The 18175-nt window shown below is 40.0% G+C and overlaps 1 protein-coding gene across 1 annotated transcript in view; it reads right to left on the reverse strand.

Annotated features, from left to right (window-relative positions):
* The window catches only part of CDK14 (cyclin dependent kinase 14), a 411838-nt gene that overhangs the window by 21712 nt on the left and 371951 nt on the right, over positions 1-18175 (reverse strand). The window contains exon 12 of the mRNA XM_065399167.1: positions 14941-14989. Coding sequence (XP_065255239.1) covers positions 14941-14989 — 49 coding nt within the window. The remainder of the gene's footprint in view (positions 1-14940; positions 14990-18175) is intronic.

An 18175-nucleotide genomic window follows, 5' to 3' on the forward strand; every position in this document is an offset into this window, starting at 1 on the left:
GTTAGGAGAATAAAGGACTGTGAACAGTATACAAATATATATAATTTATAAACAAGTCAACTTGATTCACTGAAAGCAGTATGGGCGTTCAAAAGGGGTTGTGTGGATGAGCTCACAGAAGTAGTCCCATGCACTGGAGGCCACAGGGGAGAAGGAACAGAGGTGACTGTGGGAGAAGCTGAGAAGCTTGAGAGCATGGGCAGAACAGAGATGGTGAGAGGCAATTCAAAACCTGACAATGGAGGCTAAGTAGGAAGGGGCAGAGTTATGCAGAACTTTGAATGCGGTGATGCAACGCTTAAATGTGATGGGGTAGTAAATGAGGAGCCAGTGTAGGGTCCCAATGAGGAAAGTTACATGATCAGATCAACAGGCAAGGAAGTGGAGTTCAGTGACTGCATTTTGTATGGCTGGAGGGGTGCAATGTGCATGCTTGGGAGGCCAGCGAGGAAAATACTGCAGTAATCAAAGCGAGATCTAATGAGGGCTTGAATGGGAGATTTGGTGCGGGGATGGAAAGAAGAGAATGGATGCTGAGAAGGAAGAAGCTGCAGGATTTAAATGCAACCTGGATATGTGGGACAAGAAGAGGGCAGAGTTTAAAATAACCCAAGACCGGAGGCCTGAGTGATGGAGGATAGTGATGTTAACAATGATAGAAAAGGAGGAAAATGGGGGAAATTCCATTCCACCAAGTAAGAAGTAAGTAAAAAAGTGGGAGTAAGGATGTAGTGTAAGTGTCCATATCTGTTAGCAATTAGTTATCCACAAGATACTCAACTTGGTGCGTGTGGGTGGATGTACTGCTCTGTAAACGATGTTTCAGTGTCCATTTCTGCTGCTACCACAGCATTCCCATTTATACAGCTTGCAGAGTCACTATGGTTAGGGATGATTATTAAAACCATGGCTAGAAGTGGGCTATTACAGTATGTGGCCCAGGCACAGATCCCACGTCCAGCAGCATGGCAGTACTGCTAACTCTGCTCTCCCAACAATCGGTTTTACTGGGAAATCACAATGATCAGTGCTCTGCTTACTCTGCTTATGTCCCACCAACTTCTTTGTTGTTGTTTTCATACCGAAGTTCTAATCTCTCTATTTTAAGCAGTTGTAAGGCTACGTCATGGTACAAATAAAGGCAGGCTTATGAAAACTAACACTGCAAACTGGGAAAAAGGCTGACCCAGTGGCACTATCTGCACTGCCACCATAAAGCTAGGCTGTGTGGTCCAGTGGATGGGCCACTGGACTAGGAGTGAGGAGGCATGGCTTCTACAACCGCTCTACTGCTGGCCTGCTGTGTGACTTTGAGTAGAGCCCGGCAAATCTGCAGATATCCGCTTTATATCCGGGAGCCATGTTTGCGGGTTGCAGATCTGATGTGGATACAAATTTTGTATCTGCACAGGACTCTAACTTTGGGGATGTCTCAGTCTCTCTGTGCCTTGGTCAGCCATCTATTTAAACTCAGAACTCTTTGGGGCAAGGACTCTCTCTCACTATGTTTGCTCGCTCTGTGCCTAGCACAATGTGGCCCAAATCTCACTACTGTAATATAAATAATGGTAATACTGGTGTCTCATTCTGCATGCAGGCAGGTTGTGAGAACACTTTGGAAAACACAGGTGCAAGGTAACGGCATGGTTGTAAAAAGAGCTGTGCTGCTGTGGAAGACTTCCTGTACTTGCTGGATGGCGAAAGGGCTGCCTTCCCACAATAGATGTCACTAAACGGGAAAACCATCTCCGGGTTATTGATAGTACAAATAAAAGCTTGATCCTGCTTATGGGATCACACACTCCCTGCTGCAAATTTCCACTGATTTGCATTAAAAACTCTCAGCATTCCGCATCAGTATGCTGACAACGTGGGCCTCCTTTGTGGATCATTTTGAATTTAAACAAGTAAGGTAAGAAGTCCTTATTGGAATTCATTAAGTAGGATACTGCAGATTTCTTTGGACTGAAATTTTCCTATAAAATTCAAAGGTCTTTGAGAGAAGTTTTGGTCTTGTCACAGGATTTTTCAAATGTGTTACACCACAGTCCTATACAGCACTTATTAAACAGCAGAGTAAACCTGAAAATTTGTCTTGATGGACATTTCTGCTCTAACTCTAGTGCTACAGAAACCCCATTTTAAATATTTTTAGCTGCATATATTTCTGATAACACAGAGATCCAGGATGTAAGAATCCTATTTCCTTTTCCAGAATATGCTGCGGGAGTTGGCATCTGTGTACTACTGTGATCAACATATTAGATAAAACAGACAGATCCCACCAGAACCATGCCCTGTCCCAAGCAGCTGAGCATCCTGGGACCTGTTTTTCAGAACTGTTGAGCACCCACAACTCTAGCTGAAGTCCATGAGGGCTGTGGGTGCTTAGCACTTCATGGAAAAAAAATTAAACATCATAGGCAAATGGGTTAATAAAGGAAAGTGCTGACATTAACATCTGAAGTGTTGTCAACTCTCTCAATTTTATTGTGAGTTTAATTATATTTGGGGTGAAATCTTAGCCCCACTGAAGACAATGGGAGTTTTGCAATTTAATTCAGTGGGGGCCAGGTTTTCACCTTGGATGTTTTTCTTCAAGCCCCAGCTCCTGGAATCAAGTGATTAGATGAAAATCTCAACTTTCATTTTAAAAAAAGTTTCTATCCCTCATGGTTGCAGAATAAAGCTTTAAAATGTGACTTGAGTTGTACTCTAGAGGCTTGAAAATATGGCAAATAACCCCCCCCAAATTATTACTTGTTAAAAATCTCATGGATGTTTAAGCCAAGCTTCATGATATTTTTGGGCCTAACTCATGATTTTGGGGTGCTTGGGGCTGGCAATACTGGGGCACTCTCATGAAGTACCACCTCTAAATGTAGCTTTAAGGCTGTGATACAATATGACTAAAGGAGGCGATTCAAAGGGAAGACTGAAATGACAGACCCTTCTTAAGTCATATCATCATGAGAGAGAAGTTTTTACGCTGATCGCCCTAGCTTTTGTCAGCTCGGGCCATGACCTCAACAATAGTTCCAGTCTGATTCTAGGTATCCAAACAAAAGCAAGCACTGGATTTGCAAGAATATTTTAAGGGTGCATTTGTCTGTTTTCATTTAAAAAGTCCAAAGTCGGATTAAGGATTCACATATCGAATCTGAAAAATTAGAAATTTTCTTTATTTTTATTTCAAACCTGCTCACATACAACAGCAGCCATTATAAAATAAACACAGCTGGCATCTTTACTGGTTTATTCACTGAAGGATTTAACTGGACAAACATCACAAAGACGAAGGCTGATTTCACTGAATTTATGATCAAATATTCTCCAGTGCTGGAACTCTGAAAGATCAATTATTATGAAATGTGAATAATTTAAAGGAAAGTTCTTATTTGGCACTGTTTGTAAATCAAGTCTTGTGGGAGTAAACGCTGCTGAGGTACTAGCAGACAGTGGATACGTTGTACTATTTATAACTGTTTATAATAATGCAGCAGAACTTTTTGTGAATTAACATTTCTATTCACTTACTGATGATAATGCCATTTATGTATCAATGCTTTGATTGGCAACTCATTAGATAGATATTCCGCTAAAGCAGTTTATTCTAAATTTAAATTAGAATTTATTGTGATCAAAGAACAACTTAACTGACCTAGTAACTCCTTTCAAAATTAGACAATTTTTCCCCCTACAAAGGCTTAATTTTTAAAGGAATTTTATGGGCTTTCCATTAAGAGCCAAAGTGAAGTCTATTGTTAAGAGTGATACCAGGAGGGATATAATAATTTTAACACAGAATTTATGCCTTAGGATATGGAATTGACTCAATGCCTAAAAGAAAAAGGTCAGTTCCCTTTGGAATCACTTGCCTCTCTGCCCTCCAGCGATAACAGGTGCACCAATGCAACACAGAGTCTCTCTATTCACAGCGTATTGCTGAAGATATATAATCTATCCTCCAGTTTTAAGGCAATGGCAAGAATAATTACCTTATGTCTGCCCATTTTGACAACCAGGTCAAGTGGACGCTGAACATACACACCTGGGTTTAGAGCAACTAATCTACCCACAAGCAACATCTCTTCTAAACTTTCAAACTATATCTTTGCACTTTCTAAGAATGATTTGTCTGAAGGCTTCATTTAATCTATTTAGCAAAACTGTTAATCTAATACATGTGTTTTAAAGTTTGAAATAGACCATAGTTTTTATATTAATGCTGTACAAAACAACAAGAACTCTGTTCCCTTGCTTTAAGTGGCATTAATGTATTGCCTTAAGTCCTATGCCACAGCACTCAGAGACCTAGGAAGTTGAGGCTTGAAGGAACAATAGCCAGAAATGTGGAGGCAGAAGAAGAAATCTACATTTAGTTTTTTTTTTCTCTTTTGGCATGAATTGCAAAAGATTCTTGGAATATGATCACAAGAACTTATGGAATAGAGAGGCTAAATGAGGAAAAAGAGGCAGTTTAAGGGTCATTTCATTTTATGAAAACTGGCAGTTAAAAGAAGACTGAAGAACCCTGACCAAACTATCATAAAGATCAGTTATAAATATTTATCAAAGGCCAAGATGTGCTTTGATGTGGTCAAGCACCCCAAAGCCTTTGATTGTTATGGTGCATGACACCACCTCCAAAAGCTAGCGATTGCCCACAAATCTTTGGCTGACATAACTGCAAAATCATGAGGCTTTTCAGACTGACCTCATCCTAGTTACAGAGGTGATAATACTTATCTGCAAGGTTGTTTATTAGCTGACTGCACTGACACTACTCCCTTCCAAGTTGATATCCACCAGTGAGGTGATAAGTAAAGATGAGACACAAAGAAACGTGGGAGTTGAAGAAAATTGTTCTAGAATATACTATGATGGGCAAAAGAAAATATAAATCCCATCCCAATGACATCAATAGGGGCTGCTGGATGCTCAGCACTATTGAAAATCAGCCTACCCTTTTTCAGGTGGCTAATTTTTGGTAGACATTTTTGAAAATCTTGGCCTTATTGTCCACACAAAATGAAATCAGACTCTCAATATGACAGCTTTCTAAACCACAGCCCAGCCTGTGCTCATAGGGGGACATGAATTGCTCAAACAAGTGCATCTAAATATGTCTCAAAGAGACAGAATGTTGTCAACAAAGTCATGATCTAGAAAGGAGAGGTGCAAGCGCCATCCTGGATTTTGCCTTTTAAAAAGAGGAATTAATTAAGAAAGTGAGAATAGAGTAATAGGAAAGTTTGGCGCTAGTGACAATGAACTAGAATTCAAAAGAGGAAACAATTTCTTAAACAAAAATAATACTCAAATAACACACTACCAAAAAAAGCATTATTTTGGAAAATTAGTATATCATCATCGTATCAGGGGGAAGCATAGAAGAAGGTAGGAACAATTGATGTAGCTTTAAAAGAGACTCTTTAGATTAACATATTTGAAAAGTAAAGAAAAGAAGTAGAGTCAATAAGAAAGTAATGAAAAACATTATTAAAGAGCATGTATTGGAAAATTCACGATCGAAAACATTGAATAAATACTAACCAACATATCTGTGTGATATTCACATCAAGGCCTCAAGGAATTACTTAATGGATTCACCAAACTAATGCTAAGTACTTTTCAAAAGTCATGAAGGACTTGATCATAACAGGATTTTGGTAGAAAAGCAAATTCGGAGCCAATCATTTAAAAGGAAAAAAAAAGTGAGGGCAATCTTGGCAATTTTTTGCTGGCAATTCTAATTTCAAACCTTAGTAAAATAAATGGAATCGACATTAAGAGAAAAAAATTGTAAGTGGATGACAAGAAAAAAAATGATAAGCAATAAATAAATGAAAAACAGAAAAGCAAAACGTATTAGACAATTTGATCACTTTTTAAAATGGACTTAAATATTCATGGATCAGCATAAGGTAGTAGATGTAATATATCTGGACTTTAAGCACTTGAATCAGTGTCTCACAAAACCTTGCTCTAAAGATAAATTCACATTATCTTGGATATAAGCACTGTCACATGGACTGAAAACTGGCTGACAGGCCATAAACAAAGGGTAATGATAATTGGCCATGTACAGAGTTGGAGGGGAAGCATCCAGCTGTGTGCCACAGGGATTAGTGTTAGCCCCAGTTTTATTTAACATCTTTATCCCTTAGTCCAGTTCATTAATAAACAGCACATTAATTCAGTTCACAGATACTAAATTAGGAGGTGTTGCAAATACCAATGAAGACAGAGAATTAATACAAAGGGATTTATAAAAATGAAATGTATGGGAAGAAAACAATATATGGGAAGGATTCAGCATGGAAAACTGCAGACAACCACATCTATGGGTAAATAATCCCAAACCCAGATATTCAGTGGAACGGAGATACTAGGAGAGCATTCATACCCACAGAATCTAGTCCAATAACAGAGTGAACTGAAGAAGTGGGTTTTTTTACCCAAGAAAGCTTATGCCCAAATAAATCTGTTAGTCTTTAAGATGCCACTGGACTCCTCGTTGTTTTTGTGGATACAGACTAACACGGCTACCCCTCTGATACTTGAACTGGATATAAGCATGCAAGGCTATAAGGCAGGGGAAAAAAGCCAGAATGGTTTTGGGTTGTACTTGCAGAGACATCATAGATGGGACAGGTAGAAGATAGTATTGATACAATTGCATTTAAGTTATTAGTACTAGAAAGTAGTTTTTAAAAAGTGGAGAAATACTTATGGTTAAATGATGACTAAGAAGGTATACCATAGTGGTCTTCGTACCTAAAGTGTGTGAATATCGCAAAGGGAAGGAATAGTCAAAGGTAGTGTAAGGGGGTATAACTAGGAATAATAAGATATAACAGAGCAAAGTGAAATTGTGGTTGAATATCAGGATATATATATATATTCTAAGAGGCCTAGAATATATATATATTCTAAGAGGCCTCACTGTCAGATTGTGGAATAATCTCCCAAAAGAAGTGATAAATGTCTCATCACTTGAGACATTTAGAATTAGAATGGAGGAAACCCTCAAAATAAACTGTAAGCTTTGGCACAAGGGATAGATTATAGAATCTAAATAGGTCTTATCAGTCACTTATTTCTATATAATATAATTCATAACACCACTACCACCAAGTATTTATACACTGCTTTCCAACTGTAGATCTCTGATGCTGCTGAGTTGGGCTGTGGATGTAATGGGTCCGATTCTCATTTGCACTCAGGCCCCTTTATGCTGGCAGAATGATGTAAAAGGCACCTGACGTGGGTGCCTTTTACACTGTCAGAGCAATGTAAAGAGGCCTTAGTCTATATGAAAATAAGATCCAATCCATTAATTTATGAAAAACGTATGAAACTGAATCGACAAAAATTAGTTAAAGCCTGAACTAAAAGTATTTAATGCCAAAATAATGATATAAAAGCCCTTAGGACAAAAATGATGGTTACTTATCTTTTAAATGAAAAAAAAAAAGTGATTTATGCTGTGTCAACACAAGTGCTCCTCCTAGTGTCGACAGCATTTTTCTAATGTTTCCGACATACCCCAAACATTACTACAAGTCATATAAGTACTGTGCACTGAAATGTTAACAGTAAACACCTACCGTAATGTAGCACTGAAAAGTGTGAACTTTAGTGACATCAAGCATAACAGAATTTATTTCAAAAAAATACAATTTGCCCTTTTTCGTCATACAGTAAATGATCATCATTCCTTGACTCACACAGTACTAATATCCAGTGTAGGTAATAATACACTTCCAGCCACTACACAGGTTATCGATTGTTCCTCATGGACAAGCCCTTTATCAACCAAGAAGTTAAACAGGAGAATTTAATAAATAACTTTTTACTGATTTTTGCAGAAATAAAAAAAACCATGCAAAAGAAGCAAGTCAACAAATGATATCGATAGATTCACATGTCTCCAATAAAGAACATTTTCCAAAATCTTTTCAAGTTATTTCCCGCCATAGATACCATCATGCTTACTCCCTACTGATAGCTGACAGGACTACCTTGGTAGATTTGCAGAAGGGATATACTTATTTATATAAAGCAGTTTTTTCTTACACATATATTCCATCCCAGGAAAAGCACAATGGATCCTTAGCTCAGATTCAGCTTTAACTCACCATCACATGGATTGAGCCAATAAATTGGTACCCAAAGAAAGAGACGTTTTACCTGTGATAACAAAATAAACTGCCTATGCTTATATGCTTGAGAGCTTGAATAATTAAAAAAAAGTGGTGGCTGCAGATTTTAATAAGGATGAATATTGCACAATTATGGGGAAAAGCAAAAATAAAAGTCAAGAAGTAATCACATTTTGTCTTTTAAACTAAATAGCCCATTAGGGAATATGTTTTTCTAAAAACCATTTTGAACGGTAAACTGTTAACTATTCAAGTCTGAAAATCCCATATATTCAATATTTGGCTTCTGAATCTTTTTCTGGTTCCTCACCCTTGCTTCTTCAGAAGGTTTTCACTGTCTAATGTTTTAAAAATGCGAGAATCTGCCCCTTGAGTCCTACCCTTAAACTTTGCCAGATATAAGTCTGGAAGGCCTCAGCCCCTGCCATTATAAAAGATCTTGTTTGAAGCAGAAATGTCCAGCAGTTGACCTGTGTTGTGAGGCTAAGGTGCCATATACTAAATTCTATCACATTGGCGAATTAGTTACATTAATTTTAATATGATAGGAAAGAACAGATGTGCAGGGGACTATCTACATTCTTCCTCATCACCATAATGTGTGAGCACCTTACAGATCCTTCTTTGAAATATACACAGAGACAATTCACTCTCTCTCCTCATTACCCTGTAAGGGTTTACTGTTGTGGGAAAGCTATTGTAATCTGAAACAGTGAGTTTTATAATGTTTTCTGAAGGCACAGTGCAGACATACCTGAACTGAACAGTGCAGGACCAAAGATAAAACACAGTTCAGATCCCTCTATACTTAAAAAACAAACCATGTTTTAAATGAGTTGAGGAGACATCTTGTAACTGGACCCCCAGTAAAGTAACATGTGCAGTGCAGGTGGAAGTTAATATCAGATGGAACTGAAACCGATGTGAGTTGGCTGCCAGACTGCCTTAGACTCTTGAAAACCCCAGCCAAGGAACTGCAGAGCTTAGAGTAATTTTCTAACGCCCATCTTGCATTTTAAGTACCATGTGTATGATTCCATAAGTACCATGTTCTCTATCTCTGTAATTGGACACCTTAACCAAAGTACTCATTCACTGTTACTTCTTTGTTTCTCCAAAAGACCTCTCAAAAGTAAAATCGGTCTATTGTTACATCTAGCTTACGAGCTTCAGGGATCTGATTTTTCACATAATAAGCCTGTTGGGTTTATCTTCTCCGCCCTTTGAGTAGTCCAATAACTCTGATATTCTTGGCTCTGGTATGATTTTCCATTGGTTCTAGTCAATATTTTAAAATGTAAAATATTTTAAAGTTATTTATTACATATTGCTTTATTTTGAGCAGCTGTTTTCCAGCTAAACTGGTTAGGTAGAGAGATATCAAGCTGTGTCAGTCATTGCTCTATCTTTTCTACTCTGGCTTTAAGATTTGTCTCTCTTGTGGCTGGAGTAACTAATATGTGATTGATTACCATCACTCTCAGTATATTATCTATAATGTTTTCTCTTTTCTTGCCTCTGTTTTCTGTAAAAGAGCCTGCCTCACACCTGGGGATACCGTGAAAGTTTGTAAGCAGAATGCCATTCTCCTTAGTGGACTGTCCTCACTTAAATTCATTGACTGTCATTATTAGGGGTCTACTTAAATCGCCGAGAAATATCACATTTTTCATGGGTTGGTCACAGTATAAATAGCAAATTTTGTGGATGTGTTCAGACAGTACATATACAACAAGTATTGTACTATACTACTGTTACCTTTGTAGTCACCTTGGACAAGGGAGTCTGCTAAATAAATAAAAATAAATTATAATACTTGTGAAGTTGTACAAGATTGTTTGTACATGAGAAACTGCCAGCATTTGGTACATGCTTTTTAAAGTACTTGCTTAGTTTTCTATTATCTATTTTTTCTAATAGTATGTTGGCAGCAGTGACAGGCATCCACTAGCTCCATTGTAGCTTCTCCTTTTGCGAAACGACTTTCAGTTGTTCTTTTAAACATCGTGGACACTGTTGCTTGTTTTTTGTTCTGACCTGTAGCCTTTGCACATGCTTTTTGTTTAATATGCAATTCAGCCTCAAAATGGTGATCGATCGTGTTTTTTTCTGAACAAATCCAGAGTCACGTTGCAAGATGAACAAAACAATTTACACTGTCTGCAAGATTCTTCACACAATCCAAAGCTGGATTTTTTTTTTTCTTCGTCAGCCATCCTTTCACTCAACCTGATGACTGTTGCTCTCACTTATCATAAATGTTGACACACTCTCAATCAAAGATCTACTGTAATGATTGTTGTGCTCACTTTAGTATATGTCATGCAACTTGACAGACACTCTCAATCAACTATCCACTATGACGATTGGAGTGATAGCACATGATATCACAGCTGTTTTTGCATTGTGGTAATCACAGAAGTTTTGCAGCATATTTTATAAATAAAACATATTTTTATTTTGAAGGTTAATTTCGCAAACAATCCCATATTTCATGATTTCCGTGAAATTGCAAATCAAGAAGGCCCCTAATCATTGTATATTTGGATGTAAGCCTTTTTAAAGACATTTATAAACTCAGGTTTTAACTCCTGTGCATCAGCAGCTCATGTATACAAACAAGAAAAGGGGTTGCATTATCCTTAGTCCTGTGCAGTCTGAAAAAGAAAAGTGGAGAGTGAGAAATCTCCTGAGCCATGCACACTCTCAGGCTTTGTGGTCCTGCCACACACAGACTACGAGAAAGTGGTTGGGATGTTACCTTGAGGCTTGGGAACATGGGTTCAATTCCCTGCTCTTGGCACAGATTTCCTGCGTGACTTGATAACTAAGCTTAATCTCTCTGTGCCTCATTTCCTCATTGGTAAAATGGGAATAGCGTCACTTCTCCAGCTCACAGGGATTTTGTCAGGCTAATTATGTTAAAGACAGTGAGGAGCTCAGATAGTATAGTAATGGGGGTCATATAAATATTTATGCTAGATAGACTCGAGTGCATCTGTCTGTGTTTGCAAACCCATGGGGTGAGGAGGAAAGGAGTAAGTATGGGGCACCATGGTCCTATTCCTCCCTGACATTGACCAACAGAGACAGGAGCACTCACTGCAGCTTGTGAACATAGACATTTATGGGTTGCCCAAGCTGTAGATCAAGAGCAGGGCATGCTTTTCTGTCAGTTTAAAGCAGATTTAATATTTAAAAAAAAATATAGCTAAGTATTTTAAATAAATCTCCTATTATACATGCTTTAGGAGCTGCCCTAATCCCGTACAGTGGTTCCATAGTATCAGAGCCAAGAGGCTTTCAAAAATATTTCCCAGTTAGGCCCCAATCCTGCAAAGACTTGCAGTCCTAGAATTTAAGGTCCGAAGAGACCACCAGATCATCGAGTCTGACCTCCTGTATATCACAGGCCACCCACACACTACACCCATTAATTTTAAATAACATGAGTAGTTCCATTGAAATTAATGGGACTACTTACATTACTTACAGTTACGCACACGCGTAGATCTTTGCAGGATCAGGGCCTTAGACATCCTTTGACACTGATCCTCCAGAGCCATTAAGAGGTTCACAGTAACTAACTATTAACAGTATCAAAACAAATCTGTATATTCAAACGACTCTAAAAAAACCCAACAGTATAACCTTATTTTCATCTGCTCAGTTTTTAAACACTGGGAGGGTCTAATCCTCATTCTGACTAGCCTGCAAATTTGGTTTAAACAAACCAGCCCATTTTGGTATCATGAATGCAAAAAATACTGAAAAAAAAAATCAGAATTATTTAAAAAATGCTCTCTTAGATTAGAAAACATGTTCTTCAAAATGTGTTAATAAATAAAGGCATACTTTCTAGGCTGAATCACTCTATGAGGATTTTTAATGTTAATTTTATAGCTGAATTATAAACCCTTGAGAATACGATGTCTATAATGGAGATATTGATACATCCTTAACTATAGCAGTACTATCCAGCAACACTCTAATACTGCACACTAATAGAGATTTACACTAGAAAAGGAGAAAATCCTTTACACATTTCAAATGTAAATGATACATAATTTTGAGAACAAAATATTTCCTATTATATTAGAGCCTGACATATGAAGCACTGAATTCTACTGCAAGCATTGTCATTGCTTTCAGTCTTTCAATCCCCTCATTTATGCTGAAAATTTGCAAATCCTTTATTCATGGAGCATAGAAAACGTGTACATATTTTTGAAGAGGTTCCTTATAAATGAGGAAGCTCTGGTTTTATTTGCATCAGACTGTGATGGAATCATGTTCTGTGTCAATTCTCAGACCACCGTTTTATTTTAAACAAACAATATATTTGGTAACAAACAAAACCAACACACAATAAGCTTGAAGAAAATATGTTGCTCACACAGTGTCATGTTTTCAATTCAAATGAAATTATTATTATTTGTACCATGACAGGGTCCAAAGGCCCAAGTATTGATCAGGGCCCCATTGTGTGAGGTACTATTAAAACAGGCAAGAAGACAAGAGTCCTGCCCCAAAAAAACACGCAAGCAAGTTTGTTTTATATATACCCATACTGTGACAAAGTTCCTCCTCTACCTTGGTGGGTCCTGTGCTTATTGGCGGATTTGCTCGCTTCACAGATTCACCCTGTGGGTCAGGAAACAGTCCAGAGACCTTCCCCTCTGGTAGAAGCTACAGTCCAGGTCAATTCCTCCTGTGTTTGATCAGGAGTTGGGAGGTATGGGGGGAACCCGGGCCCGCCCTCTACTTCGGGTTCCAGCCCAGGGCCCTGTGTACTGCAGCCGTCTAGAGTGCCTCCTGGTACAGTTGCACGACAGCTACAACTCCCTGGGCTACTTCCCCATGGCCTCCTCCCAACACCTTCTTTGTCCTCACCACCGGACCTTCCTCCTGATGTCTGATAATGCTGGTACTTCTCAGTCCTCCAGCAGTACGCCTACTCACTCTCAGCTTCTTGCACACCTCTTGCTCCCAGTTGCTCTCACACACTTCCTCTCCTCTGGCTCCCCCTGGCTTGACTGGAGTGAGCCCTTTTAGAGCATCAAAGGGGCCTTAATTAGAGTCAAGTGCTTAACTGCCTCATCTGACTCTTAGCAGGTTAATTGGAGTCAGGTGTTCTATTAGACTGGAGCAGCCCCTGCTCTGGTCACTCAGGGAACAGAAAACTGCTTATCCAGTGGCCACTATATCTCCCTTCTACTACTCTGCTGTTCCCAACTGGTCTGGATCTATCACAATACATTCATCCCAGAGTGGGGCTACTACTCTGGGAGTACAACAGTGCTATTGCTGCCTGTCTGATACATAGCTACCAACAGTCCCAAAACATGAATTGAGACAGTAGTTACCTGGGAAAGCCTAGGTTTGCCCCAGCCAGTGGATGTGAGCTTTCTGTGGGCTAAATCATAGCATTACCTCAAACCCCAAGCAAGGGGTGGCACATGTTGTCTCGCACACTGGGGGGTAGGAGAGGGAAGGAGACACAACATCATAGAAATGTAGGAGTGGAAGGGACCTTGATAGGTCATCTAGTCCAGTCTCCTTCATTGAGGCAGGACTAAGGATCATCTACCATTCCTGACAGGTGTTTGTCTAACCTGTTCTTAAAAACCTCCAATGAGGGAGATTCCACAACCTCCCTAGGTAATTTGTTCCAGTGCTTTACCACCCTGACAGCGAGGAACATGGCCACATTGGGTCAGACCAAAGGTCCATCTATCCCAGTATGTCAGGTGCCCCAGAGGGAATGAACAGAACAGGCAATCACTAAGTGATCCATCCCCTGCTGCCCACTCCCAGGCTCTGGCAAACTGAAGCTAGGGACACCATCCCTGCCCATCTTGCTAATAGCCATTGATGGACCTATCCTCCATTCATTTTTCTAATTCTTTTTTGAACCCTGTTATAATCCTGGCCTTCACAACATCCTCTGGCAAAGAATTCCACAGGATGACCGTGCGTTGTTTGAAGAAATACTTCCTTTTGTTTGTTTTAAACCTGCTGTCCATTAATTTTATTTGGTGACCCCTAGTTCTTGTGTTATGAGAAGGAGTAAATAACACTTCTTTATTTACTTTCTCTACACCAATCATGATTTTATAGACCTTAATCATATCCCCCCTTAGTCGTCTCTTTTCCAAACTAAAAAGTCCCAGTCTCATTAATCTTTCCTGTATTAATATGTCTAGTAAGGAATCTATTTGCCAAAACCATCTCCAGAATCTTTTTTGCTGTCTGTATTGTTACAGACATATTTGTTGACAGGTATTTTGAAATAAATTACCAAAATAATTGAAACTGGCGTGATTATATTGTGTTATTTTGACAAATAAAATATGCAGAATTTTAAAATAGTGTAGCAACATTTTTAATTTTTTGGTGCAGAATTCCTCCCCTGAGTAAAATATGGTCCAAAGAGCCACATGAGTATTTCTGTTATAGAAATGTACATAGCACACCCAAATGACAAAGATGAAGTGAAATTTTAATCTTTCCATTTGATTCCACACAACATTATTTGGGTTAAATGGTGTCAAATAGTATTTGAGTTGAAGCTGGGGCTTCATTTGAACACTGGTAATGTAAAGAAAGCTGAGAACTGATAAATGCAGGAGTGGGTGATTCTATGTTGCTATGTAATGACAAAGAAGCAAAAAGCATTGTAAATTAGCTATGGTAACGTCACAGCATGAGATAGACCATATGGATGGAAAGTCAAAGAATGCAGAGTAAATTTAAAAAAACCAAAACTTACTTATTCCATGCTTGTCTAAGGTTTTTAGAGCTGTACTGTGTAAAGCGTTCTGTAACAAAAAGAAAGACATTCAATTATCTTGTTTAATTTATTTAAAAACATGTAAAAGCATTTTAACTAATGACGGTTATCATTTCTCCCATATGGCAAATCTGGGAAAAAGAACAAAGTGAGAAGAAGGGGAAAATAACTTTAAATAATGGACACATTATGGGACTGATTCTCATCTACACAAAAGCCACTTTACATACACTTTAAAGCCATGTTATATTGCCAGAGTGGTTTTCAGTGTAAATAAGAATCAGGCCCTATTTTTCCTTTATCATAAATAACATTCTCTGTAACCTTGCTGTCATGACTCCACATTTCCCATGTAAAAAATTTGTAATAATAAGTGAAATGAGCCCAGATTCATGTTAAAGTTGGGGGCAGCTGAGAGCTATGCTGGTCATATGAAAGTCTGCATGCTAAAAGATCCATAAACTTAACCAAAACTCTGCAAATATAGTGATGGCACGTTTCTTTACCCACACACACAAACTAAGTTTTAGCTGTAAATATTGCCCCGGCTAGTGCAGGGATAAGGAGCAGACCTATTGTCCTATGGTTCCTCTGCAGAAGGACATCTTCTGGCTAGGGCAGGATTTTAGGAAGAACAATGGGGCTAGGCATTGTGTTGCTCTTCTGAATAGGAGCAAAGTGTGTCCCAGTTAACAACAGACATGCTTGATAAATACCTTCAAATCACAAACTACACCACACTGTAAACATGGGATGCTGTAATAGGCCAACTCTCCTACTGCTGTTTCATGTTAAGTAGTTTGGACAGATCTGCCCAACATTATGCGCTCAATGAGATGCTACCTAGATTTCCACTAAAACTTTAAAGACCCTTTAAAAGGGGACTTTATTTTCTGTAAGTGCTGCACATAGCACAAGACCATGAAGTTAGAGCAATTCTTTTGTACTGAATCGATCACACCATCAGAAACAACAAAATGAAAGCAACCTTTGGTTTTCAGGAGCAACTTAAAATTAGTTGAATTGTTCTTTATTTGTATAAGTAACCTTGTCCCATAACTACTGGCAACTCTGAAAACAATGTACATGGTGACAGACAACACAATAGGAAAATCCAACTGTCAATGACAATATTTTTCTTTAAAGTTGCAACAAAATACATGACCAGAATGAGCGGCATGTAATCAATAAAAACAGCTGGGTGGAATTAAAATGCAGCTCACCTCAGCAAAGTAACTTGGTAAAAATGGAACCATAGGATTTCAGACTTTTTTCCAGCATAGTTAGAGCAGTGAAACACTCCTAGGCCTGGTCTACACTACACCTTTAATTCGGATTTAGTGGCTTTAATTCGAATTAACTCTGGAACCGTCCACACAACGAAGCCATTTAATTCGAATTAAAGGGCCCTTTAATTCGATTTCTGTACTCCACCCCGACGAGCGGAGTAGCGCCAAAATCGAATTTGTCAATTCGAATTAGCGTTAGTGTGGCCGCAATTCGATGTTATTGGCCTCCAGGAGCTATCCCACAGTGCACCATTGTGACCGCTCTGGCCAGCAATCTGAACTCGCATGCACTGGCCAGGTGGACAGGAAAAGCCCCGGGAACATTTGAATTTCATTTCCTGTTTGCACAGCGTGGAGAGCACAGGTGACCACAGAGAGCTCATCAGCACAGGTAACCATGCAGGCTGATAATCGAAAAAGAGCACCAGCATGGACCGTACAGGAGGTACTGGATTTGATCTCTATATGGGGAGAGGATTCAGTGCTAGCTGAACTGCGTTCGAAAAGACGAAATGCCAAAACTTATGAAAAAATTTCCAAGGGCATGATGGAGAGAGGCCACAATAGGGACACAGATCAGTGCCGCGTGAAAGTCAAGGAGCTCAGACAAGCCTATCAAAAAGCAAAGGAGGCAAACGGTCGCTCCGGGTCAGAGCCGCGGACATGCCGCTTCTACGCTGAGCTAAATGCATTTCTAGGGGGGGCCGCCACCACTACCCCACCTCTGACTGTGGATTCCGAGCTGGGGATAATCTCATCAGGGACACCTGATGATTCCGCGGAAGGGGAAGAGGAGGAGGAGGAGGAGGACGAGCTGGCAGAGAGCACCCAGCTCTCCGTTCTCCCCAACAGCCAGGAACTGTTTCTCACCCTGACTGAAGTACCCTCCCAAGCCTCCCAAGCCAGCACCCAAGACCATGACCCCATGGAAGGGACCTCAGGTGAGTTTACCTTTTAAAATATAAAACATGGTTTAAAAGCAAGCATTTTTAATGATTAATTTGCCCTGAGCACTTGGGATGCATTCGCAGCCAGTACAGCTACTGGAAAAGTCTGTTAACATGTCTGGGGATGGAGCGGAAATCCTCCAGGGACATCTCCATGAAGCTCTCCTGGAGGTACTCCAAAAGCCTTGCCACAAGGTTTCTGGGCAGTGCAGCCTTATTCCGTCCTCCATGGTAGGACACTTGACCACGCCATGCTAGTAGCAAGTAATCTGGTATCATTGCCTGACAGAGCCTGGCAGCGTATGGTCCCGGTGTTTGCTGGCATTCAAGCAACATCCGTTCTTTATCTTGCTGTGTAATCCTCAGGAGAGTGATATCGCTTAGGGTAACCTGGTTGAAATAAGGGAATTTAATTAAGGGGACTGAGGTGGCCGTTCCTACTGGGCTGTTTGCCTGTGGCTGAAAAGAAATCCTTCCCTGCATTTAGCCAAGTGCAAGGGGTGGGGGGAGGATTGGCCCAGAGCTTTTCGCGTTTTGCTAGCAGGGATCTTCCCTGATACCAGCCAGGCGGTGGGGGGAGGGATAAAGCACTCATCCCAGAGAATTCATGGCGGGTGGGGGGGGGGGGTGTTAGTTTGGTTCCTGCAGGGATCTTCCCTGATACCAGCCACGCGGTGGGGGGAGGGATAAAGCACTCATCCCAGAGAATTCATGGCGGGTGGGGGGGGGGGGGGTGTTAGTTTGGTTCCTGCAGGGATCTTCCCTGATACCAGCCACGCGGTGGGGGGAGGGATAAAGCACTCATCCCAGAGAATTCATGGCGGGTGGGGGGGGGGTGTTAGTTTGGTTCCTGCAGGGATCTTCCCTGATACCAGCCACGCGGTGGGGGGAGGGATAAAGCACTCATCCCAGAGAATTCATGGCGGGTGGGGGGGGGGGGGTGTTAGTTTGGTTCCTGCAGGGATCTTCCCTGATACC

This window comes from Emys orbicularis, chromosome 2 (assembly GCF_028017835.1).
Source record: "Emys orbicularis isolate rEmyOrb1 chromosome 2, rEmyOrb1.hap1, whole genome shotgun sequence".
Taxonomy (NCBI): Eukaryota; Metazoa; Chordata; order Testudines; family Emydidae; genus Emys; species Emys orbicularis.